General features: G+C 43.7%; 1 protein-coding gene across 1 annotated transcript; it reads left to right on the forward strand.

Moving 5' to 3' along the window:
* Nucleotides 1-1,213: 1,213 nt before the first annotated feature.
* LOC100193449 (vacuolar protein sorting 26) lies at nt 1,214-4,683 on the forward strand. Its single transcript, NM_001138567.1, has 11 exons — nt 1,214-1,449; nt 1,587-1,661; nt 1,776-1,850; nt 1,944-2,016; nt 2,384-2,428; nt 2,683-2,794; nt 2,918-2,984; nt 3,250-3,294; nt 3,641-3,696; nt 3,791-3,966; nt 4,167-4,683. Exons 1-11 carry the CDS (start codon nt 1,447-1,449, stop codon nt 4,352-4,354), a joined length of 915 nt encoding a protein of 304 aa, NP_001132039.1. The 5' UTR covers nt 1,214-1,446; the 3' UTR covers nt 4,355-4,683.
* The last annotated feature ends 5,885 nt before the right edge of the window (nt 4,684-10,568 follow it).

Raw genomic sequence — 10,568 nt, forward strand, 5'->3', positions numbered from 1 at the left:
CCTATCAAAAAAATCTTTTATCTTGCCCTTTTAATCACTTAGTGCCAAGGTAAGGTAAGAGTTTGGGACTTTTTTTTTGACTTTTGAACCATATATAGAATAATCAACGATCAATCATGAATCTGTGAGATTGAAAAAAATACACACATATATAATACAAGGACTAATACAAGGACTAGTACATATACACTATGGTTACATGCATCTAACGAACATGCACTCAGTGTGTAGTTGCGTCTCACTATCAGTTTGCGACGATTTGTTTTCTCTAAGACAGCGGCAGACTCATCGATTCGTTTCTTACATTTCCAACAAACTACAGTTAACGAATATACTACCGAATGGTGACTAAACTAAAATCTATTACTAAAAATTTATAGCATACATTATATACTTAATACATACTTAGAGGCCCCATAGTTTCGAGGGCCCATGACAGCCATCCCCTGTCCCTATCAAGGCCGGCCCTGTCACCATGTGAGCTCGAGCTTCCTTCATCATGCAGTGTGTCATAGCGTGGCCAGGTTGCTGGCCCACATCTAGAGACCTATATATTTGTGATTATAATATTTTAAATTATATAATTTAACTTATTTTAAACTAACACTCAAACAACCTCTAGATCTTAGATGAAAGAATTTATTATCTGTCTGAAAAATTACAACTGACGTGTTTTAAAAAAAACATCTTCCACACTCTTCTCTCCTGCGTCTAGCTACATATTTAAAAAAATCCACATGCTCAGCCGAAGGTTGTTGAGTGAAGTATCTAAATTTACTAATCGTATATTCATAAAGTTGGTCTTAGCATAGGATACATTCTCCTCAGGTTGTGCTCTAGAAGTTCTTCACCCCTATAAATTTATGTTTTAGGTCAGCTTTAGAAATAAAAGATTTTTTTATAAAAGATCATACAATAAATTTTATGGAAATAAATTTGATTTTGTAGAGAAAAATAAGATTTAGAAAAAAAAATCTTTCCCTACTCCAAGCAAGGTCCTAGATTAGAGATAGAATAACTTTATAAATAATAATGTATAGGATCCGTTTAGAAGAGTATTAGCAGTTTTAGATCCACTTCTTTTAATATTTGCGCTTATGGGCCTGTCTCCGTGTAATCCAGAATTGGACCTTGAGCTCACGAAGCTTTCCACTTCTGCTTGTGGTTTCAAGCCCATCATCTCATGCGATTGAACCAGTTGCGCCGAAATTTGCTCATGCTGATCCAGGCTAAACGGTCCAGTCAGGTGAGCTCAGCGGCTCAGCCCATGTAGGCAGTCAGCCTCTCAGGTTGGGAGTTGGGACTCAGGAGTTTCACCAGATTAAGCATATGCTGCTGATTCGCCGGTGATCCCCTCCCTCCTTCGCCGTCGCCGTCGCCGTCGCACCAGCTTGGCCGCCATCTCTGGATCGCCGCTGGACTCGCTTCCCTGACCCAGAAGCTACGATGGTAATCAACGCCCAGGCCATCTAATCTTGGCTGCTCTTAATTCGTTTCCCTCTCCAAGATGGCATCTTTGGCACCTTTACGGCGCGTGGAGCCTTAGAGGTTAGATCCCCTCTGATTTGCACTCTTTCCTGTCCCAGAATTACATCATCGGCGCATTCAAGCCGCCCTGCGACATCTTCGTCACATTCGCCGATGAGAGAACCCGGAAGCAGGTGCGTCCTCACTCCCCTCTTCGTTCCTGATTCTTGATGTCACTGCTACATCCTTACAGATTTTTATCGGGCTTGCTGTTGGGTCAATTTGATTGGCTCCTTGAACACTTGCAGGTCCAGATCAAGAAGGACAACGGGAAGACTGTCATGGTGCCGGCCTTCCAGACCCTTGAGACCATAGCCGGAGAGGTAGTGCTAGTGCCAGTTGTGGTTCCTTTTCCTCTCTGTTCACGCTGGTGTGAGTGACTTGAGTGGGTTAAGTCCTTACGAAATTGCATGCAGGTGTCGATCGCTCCAGTCCCAGGTAAAAGGCTTGAACACACGGGTGTGAAGATTGAGCTGCTGGGTCAGATAGGTACAAGTTCGACTGTGCTACTCCCCAAATTTCTCCCATGTTCCTCTGATCTGTTCTGTTCTAAACCTAGGTGCCCTAGTGCGATATAGGGAGCCATATGAGTGTGGCAGTCGATCCAGTTCGTTGAATGAACTGTTTGTTGAGAAACGATTTGTAGAAGTGTATTCACAGTCAGAGTTTTGTTCAATTTCCATTCATGGTGAACCGTTGGGCTACTGACAAATTGCAAAAATTTGGAAGATGAAGCAAGAGCAATTGCTGAGAACTGATCCTTGTTCTCCAACCATAAGATATAATGCTGCTCTTCGACACTTTATATCTCTTGATAGGTTCTAACAAATTTTGTGTGCCATTGTTTGTACTACAGAGCTGTATTTTGACAGAGGCAACTTCTACGACTTCACTTCAATAGGTAGATTTTTCTGTTGAATTTATTCAAGATGTCAATGTGGTTTCCTGAAACTATTGTTTTCTGTTCTATCATTATTTTGTTTTACTAGCACTATTAAATGGTACCTTTGTTTAATTCATATATTCTTCGCTCTCTTCTTTACTACAATGGTTATCTGTAACATGTATAACTTGGCACCTTTTGTTTTAGAGCTAACTCACTGTTTCTCTGTTATGCCTATCTCTTCCATTGAAGTGCCTGTTTTGTCCTTGCAGTGCGTGAATTAGATGTCCCTGGTGAAATATATGAAAGAAAGACTTATCCATTTGAGTTTTCTACTGTTGAAATGCCATATGAGTCATATAATGGGACAAATGTCAGATTGAGGTAAAACAGAAATAGTAAAATGCTTGTGTTATGATTTGCATGGCTCATCCTAACTAGCTTGCATGATGTGCGGTATCAACTACTCTCATAACATCATTTCTAAAAGTGAACTTTATATTGTAGGTACATACTGAAAGTAACAATTGGCAGAAATTATGTTGGCAGCATTGTGGAATCGCGGGACTTCTGTGTAAGTGACTAAGTGGGGACTTCATCTCATTGATCTATTATTTGTCTGGGTCAGTGCAACCTTTGGTGTCTCCAACTTGTAATTGTTGTGTTTAATTTGAGTTGAGTTTTGGCAATTTAAATGCCACATGGCATATATCTCTTTTTTACATGTACCGATATTTTTTTTAAAAAAAAATCTTGAATGATTCCTAGGAATTTATTAAGATTTTGTAGTTTGTGTTTCTTTTGCACCACCCAATCATACTTCTAATGTTTGTTTTCAGGTAAGAAACTACTCTCTAGTTCCCACAATCAACAACAGCATCAAGGTGAGTCCTCATAACTTTGTGGCTTATTCCAATTTTAAAGCCTTAGCAATTTGACCCGACTTAATAAGTCATGATGCCTTTTGGGCCATGTAAGTGAGACTTGTCTAGTTTATCAATTAGGGCTTAGATAGCCATATGCTAATTTCAATTCTTGCCCATAATTATATGAGCTACCATTTGGCCGCATCTGAAATATCATAATAGTTTGAAGAGAAGATAAGAGTGCACCCTAATAGATTGCCTAGTGAATTGTTTATAGCACCAATTTGCAGAACTTTTGTTACAAATATTGGAGTTAATATTTGGATGTTTTCATTAGATGAGTATAACGGTCTTGCCTTTTCAGATGGAAGTTGGCATTGAAGATTGCTTGCATATTGAATTTGAGTACAGCAAAAGCAAGTAAGCACTACATACTATTTTAACAGCATGCTCTTGTGTTCACCTGCTTTGGCAAGTCAGGAACATACTTTCTTATGGCCCAAATCTAATTCAGGTATCATCTCAAAGATGTCATCATAGGAAAGATATATTTTCTTCTGGTCAGAATAAAGATAAAGAACATGGAGCTTGAGATTCGTCGGCGTGAATCTACAGGGTCTGGTCCTAACACATACGTTGAGACTGAGACACTAGCGAAATTTGAGCTTATGGATGGCGCCCCAGTTAGAGGTATTGCTCATATGCCCCCTCCCCTTCTTGTATTTTTAAAGACATGCATAGGTTTCAAGCAAACTTGCTGTCACTTGATCCTTGTTAAATGGTAACAGGTAAGCGTTATTTTTTGGCATTTGAGAACACTACGTTGAATTTTCTATGTAAATTTCTCTTCCACTCAGTAATTGCTAAGTTTATCAACAATGATTGCGCAGGAGAATCGATTCCGGTGAGACTATTCTTGACGCCATATGAGCTTACCCCAACTCATCGCAACATAAACAACAAGTTTAGTGTCAAGTACTACCTAAACCTAGTCATTGTTGATGAGGAAGACCGGAGGTATTTCAAGCAACATGAGATCACAATGTATCGCCTTCTAGAAACCCCACAATCTTCATAGGCTCCTTTCCTTGCTTTCTATGAGTTGGAACCAGAGCTAGAGGCATTTTGGTTTAACCTTGCACGAGGACGCCAAAGTTGGTGGCCTTACTTTTGGTCCCGCCTTGTACATAACTCTCCCGATGGAGCAATGCAGTTCTTATGTAAGAGACATAAAAATGCAGTTCTACCATATGGTGTTGCTTTGTTACTGCCTTTGTTTGAAACTACTCTGGATAAAGTCATGGAAATGTTTGTATCAACGTGCCTTCACCTTGTTTCTTTCTTGTCCTTGCTGGACTTGTAAAGCTTTGGATGATTCTCCATGTGTATGATGATGATATTTGCGTCATGTTTGGATTTTGCTTTGTTTACTTTTAATTTTCCTTTTTTGAATGCTATATATCACCTTAGGTGAAGCATCACCCAAGCGAGCCGATGCACTGATTTGGTCTGACTGCACCGGCCGCGTCCACACCCGACCTGGTTGCACCGCACGCCAGCATGAACACAACAAAAATGTCGGATGCCTTTTACAATGCCATATTTTCCATCGCTTCCCCTATTTTTGAAATCGCTTTCCAAGCGCTTGCAACCACTGGTCAGAATAGGTTCATCGCGTATTTTCTAGGGTTTCGTATTTGGTCGATACGAGTGAAAATCCGGTGGAGGCGTGGTTACAGAGTCTTGAAGATCATCAGCCGCGACGAAGTGGGGTTTGCGATTCGCTATCAGGTAGGGTTTTGCTTATCGGTACCAAAATCGTTGTATGTAAATCGATCTGGACCTCGATCCCTTTGTCCACAAAACTGATCACCTGAGCGTCCCAATCACAATGCATAGGGCTGTGCCTTCTCAACCAATCATAACCTAAAATAGCATCATAGGCCCCCAGCCCTAGCACCCTCATATCATTCTGGTATGTGTGTCCGTTGGCCCACCACTCCAATGATCGCACCATTATGTCACTATACATAATCTCTCCATTGGCCACCCTCACTTTACATGAAGCACAAGGGTGCACGGTCAGGCCAATTCGATCGACCAGTTGCTTGTTAATAAAGCTCGTAGAACTCCCCGAATCCACCAGGACCAACATGACTTGATTCTGCAGCAAGGCGCGCACAGCCATACATTCTTCATTTGTAGTACCGCCGAGAGCATTTAGAGACAATCGAAAATTCTCCTCTTCTCCTTTTTCCTCCAACTCAATCTGTGTCAATGTTTGCTCTGAGAGGGTCATACCCAACTCTTCAGCAGTAAGAGCACTCAACTGCATCTGCACCCTTTTGGGATAGCGAGCTTGATGGCCGGGTTCAAATTTGTCACCACAGGTATAGCACAAACCATTTTGCTTCCGATACTCTTTCACCAATCGCTCTTTAGACAACTCGGGCAACGAAACCGAGCTTCTACTGTCAGCTTTGGGCACAGTACTACCAAATCGACCTTGACTGCTAGTCGAGAAAGGTTTATGGCGCTGTTTATCCAAGATACCCTGCTGAATCCTGGCTAATAATGCCGCTCGTTCAACAGAAGCAGGCATATGAGATTTAACCGGTCCTTGTAATTCTTGCTTGAGTCCCTTAATAAAATGAGCCACATACAGAGTCTCATCCAAATCATGATTGTGGATAGAAGTGGCATATCTTGCTTCATCAAACAGTTTTTTGTACTCCTCCACAGACCCCGACTGTCTAATGTCCAGCAAAGACTGCATAGCCTGAGAATACTCCTCGGATCCAAACTTCAACAGCACCGCGTCACAAAACTCCTCCCACGAACATGGACCATACTGAATCTTAAAAATCTGAAACCACGTCTTAGCATTCCCCTCCATGTTCAACGATGCTGACATCACCCAAACTGACTCAGGGACCCGATACAAAGTGAAATAATCCACACACTGATCAATCCAGATACGAGGTTCCTCCCCTTCGAATTTGGGAAATGGCATCCGTGGTATTGGGAGATGCCCACCTTCAAAATCCTCAACCCTCCGCCCTCCAGTCTCTCTCGGACGACCCAATGGCACACCTGCATACCTGCGCTGTGGACCTGGAGGAACCAGCGGCGGAGATGGTGGTGGCCCGCCGCGATGCCGTTCACTGCGCACAGATTGCGCTGACTCCATGTCCCGCGCCATCTGCTCCAGACGGAGTTCCGCGAGCGCCTTCTCCGCTTGGTCCAACTGCTGCGCGAAGCGAACCCGCTCTTCCATCGCCTGCCGAGCCACATCGGCCGCCAGCCCCGCTTGCGCCAGCAACTGTTGTTGAACATCATCCATGCACATCACCTTCTCCGTGAGCCGATCGAGCTGCGCCATCACCCGATCCCAACGATCGACATCATCTCGCTCCTTGTTCGTCATCACCTCCAGGAGAATCTTGGTCTGCGCCGACGGCTTCGGTGTGGGCGCCGTAGCGGCAATCGGTGCGGGAACGCGAGGAAGGGGATCCACGCCGAGGACGCCTGAAGCTGATACCACTTGTGATGGCCCGTGGCCGCCGACGGGAGACCCGCCGCGACGTGAGCTCCCTGCAGCCGCCAGGTACGCTGCCAGGTTACGGTTGGGAACTTTTCTGGTTCTATTTCTTCTCTGCGTTATTCTCAGTTCGCTACAGGGTTATAGGTCTCTTACATGGGCCGAACCACACCAAACTCACGCACACACACATTGAGCCCAACAGCACTCACACCACGCACTCTCTGCTTCTTCAGTCTTCCTTGCTCTCCATGGCACTACCTGCCGTGACAGTGGGGTTTGCGATTCGCTATCAGGTAGGGTTTTGCTTATCGGTACCAAAATCGTTGTTGATTTTTTCAACAGTTTCTCCAACATATTTATGGTCAAGTTAATACTGGATTATGCATACATTTTGTTGGATTATGCATACATTTTGTTTTCAAGTGAACCATACTCTGCAACACTCCTTTTTTTAAATCATTGATGAGGAGTGATGATATGATGTTTTTTATTTGTTAGCACCAGTAACATCCTAATAGATTTTTCAGTAAGGTCCCGTTTGTTTCCTTTCATTTTGAGGAATTGGAATCTTACTAATGGAATAAGCTATTTTTTTAGAATGTGGCATTCCACCACTTTCCAAAGTTATCATATAAGCCTATCTCAAATTCATGGGGTGGAAGATGGAAATTGATTCTATAGATTTACATACTATTTTTTCAATGTACAACTTATAGTATACTCTTCTACTTGCGCCGCTATAACATAAATGTAGTATATAACTATCTCTCTCATATGATTTAGGATAATACACAAATATATTACATATATAAATATATAAACTTAATTGGTTTTATCTAAATTATAATTATTAAAATGGAATTCAATTCCAACGAAACAAACGGGGTCTAATAGTTTTGTATTTGATTTTATCATATAATCAATACACTATAGCGTTTAATACAATAATATATACATATTGTCAGTAACCACCGCATTAGTCAGTAACAACGTCGAGCAATCAGTAATATATGTTATACATAGTCTTTATCTGCGTTTTTGTTTATAGTCAGTAACAACGGCGAACATTTAGTAACAATGTCCAACAATTAGTAATATGTATTCTAATCGGTAACAATCTCCTGTAATATGTATATTTCAAATCGGCAAAAATGCTCAGCAGACAACAAGGGATTTTTTTGTCAGACAATATGTGTGATTTTTAATAATAGTAATAAGATTTTATTAGTTATAATTTGTGCATATAGATCCAATAATACATTACTCGTTAATAAATGAATAGGATTAGCAATAATTATCAGTCCCGATCAAATGCATAGTAATATGTATAGGAATATTATGGTCCATTAGTAACTATTTTTAAGCTATCAGTATCAATAATATGACTAACATTCAGTAGCAACGTCGAGCAATCAGTAATATATATATAATTATCTTTGTATCTAAATTTTTTTATGTTTCATTGTCGCAAACAATGTCTAAACCTACTGAGCACACACATTCAAGTACTTCGTAAAACCGAGGAAAATCCCGCTAAGGGCTTGTTCGGTTCTACCCTAATCCATATTGATTGAGGGGGATTGAGGGAGTTTCAATCTCTAGTAAGTCAAAATCTCCCCCAATCCGTATCAATCCCCTTCAATCCATATGGATTGAAAATAACCGAACAAGCCCTAAGGGGCCCCAGGTGTGGCTCAACCGGAGTTTGAAAAAACTCCCCAGTTTATGTTTCAAGCGTTGATGACTTAGATGTATAGTCCAGACCACTCACCGTTTGGAGGTCTGCGAGGGAGAAATCATCTAGATGCCACACAACCAGCGAAGCTACCAAAGATCAAACTCCGAAGCAACTCGGAGCTATGAAGGGGGAGAAGGAGATGCATGGGTTCTACTCTACAATGAGATGCACTCCAGGCACCTTGAAAAATGCAGAATTTATGATGTCAGATAGGCTAAAAGAAAGGGTAAAGGAGCTAGGCTTTGACTCACTAGTGCAAATGAACATCGAAACAATTGAGGATAAGATCCTTGTTGCCTTTTTATTGTCTAGTGTGTATGACTCCCCTCTATACATCGAAGTCGGTGGCCGGTCCTTGCCAATAACAGCAAAGGTTGTTCAACTTGTTGCTGGATTGATGAGGGGAGACGAGAAGTTCCCGGAGCTAGACTACCATTCCATGAGTACTGCCAGATACAGTTTTAGGTCAGTAACAATAAGATCCTTCTTTGTTTTTTCCTTTTTGTGTTCGCCGTATGTTTAGTAATTTTTCTATATAGAAAACTATGTGAGAAAAATGGAAAGGTTAAGATGTTCACAAATGATCGCACAAAGTGAATATCTGCTTATAACAAGCTCCATTCCAATGAGGTTCTTCGTTGGGTTGTTGAAAGAATGACCAACAACCATAGAAACCACATAGAAGATTGAATTTTACAATGTTTTTTGTTCTTGCAAGCAATTCTCTTCTGTTCCATTCGACCAGTTTGAATATCTTAAGGGAGTGATTTTGCTCGTGCCGAAGCATTGGAGGTAGCACAACGATATGATTGTTGCTAGGCTATTTGTGATGATCTCAAAATAAAGGCAGTCAAATTCAGGAGGAATCGTTACAAGAAAGTAGCTACACCCACCATACATAGATGTGTACTGTTTCTGATTGTATGTATTTTTATTTTTATTCAGTACTGTCGGCGTTTCGACCCCGGGGGGTCCCTGGACTGACGAGTAAATTGTCGCTGCGTGTCCCAGAACAGATGGGTCGGCGCGAGACGGAACACAAGGGGGAAAACAGAAAGGGGAAACTGCGGCCTCGTGTTGTCATGCGCCCAGGGCGGATGCGCTTGCAGTAGGGGGTTACAAGCGTTCGCGTGGGAGAGAGAGAGAGAGAGCGTGAGCCTTGTGCGTCGGCCTGTTCTCCCACGTGGCCACCTTCGCGGCCACCCTCAGTGGCCACCCTCGCGTACGAGAGCCCTGAACCTTCCTTTTATAGATGTAAGGAGAGGGCCCAGGTGTACAATGGGGGGTGTAGCAATGTGCTAACGTGTCTAGCAGAGGGAAGCCAGAGTCCTTTGTACATGCCGTCGTGGCTATCAGAGAGGTGTTGCTGCCCTGTTCATGTGATGTCATGGCCGTCGGAGGAGCGCTTGAGCCCTGTGGAAGCACAGCTGTTGGGGCTGTTGGATCCTTGCTGACGTCTCCTTGCTTCCGTAAGGGGCTGAGAACCGCCATCGTCATGGAGTACGCGGGGTGCCATCATTACCTGTTTTACCGGGGCGAGCCAGATGGGACGCCGGTCTTGTTCCCCATAGCCTGAGCTAGCTAGGGGTAGGGTAATGATGGCCCCCCCCGTGACGTGGTCGGTCCGAGCCCGAGGTCGGGCGAGGCGGTGACTCCTCCGAGGTCGAGGCTGAGTCCGAGCCCTGTGGTCGGGTGAGGCGAAGACTATCGTCCGAGGTCGAGGTGGAGTCCGAGCCCTGGGGTCGGGCGAGGCGGAGACCGTCGTCCGAGGTCGAGGTGGAGTCCGAGCCCTGGGGTCGGGCGAGGCGGAGACCGTCTTCCGGAGTCGAGGTTGAGTCCGAGCCCTGGGGTCGGGCGAGGCGGAGACCGTCGTCCGAGGTCGAGGTGGAGTCCGAGCCCTGGGGTCGGGCGAGGCGGAGACCGTCTTCCGGAGTCGAGGTTGAGTCCAAGCCCTGGGGTCGGGCGAGGCGGAGATCGTCTTCCGGAGTCGAGGTGGAGTCCGAGCCCTGG

The sequence above is a fragment of the Zea mays genome, chromosome 2 (genome assembly GCF_902167145.1).
Source record: "Zea mays cultivar B73 chromosome 2, Zm-B73-REFERENCE-NAM-5.0, whole genome shotgun sequence".
In the NCBI taxonomy this organism is placed as follows: Eukaryota; Viridiplantae; Streptophyta; class Magnoliopsida; order Poales; family Poaceae; genus Zea; species Zea mays.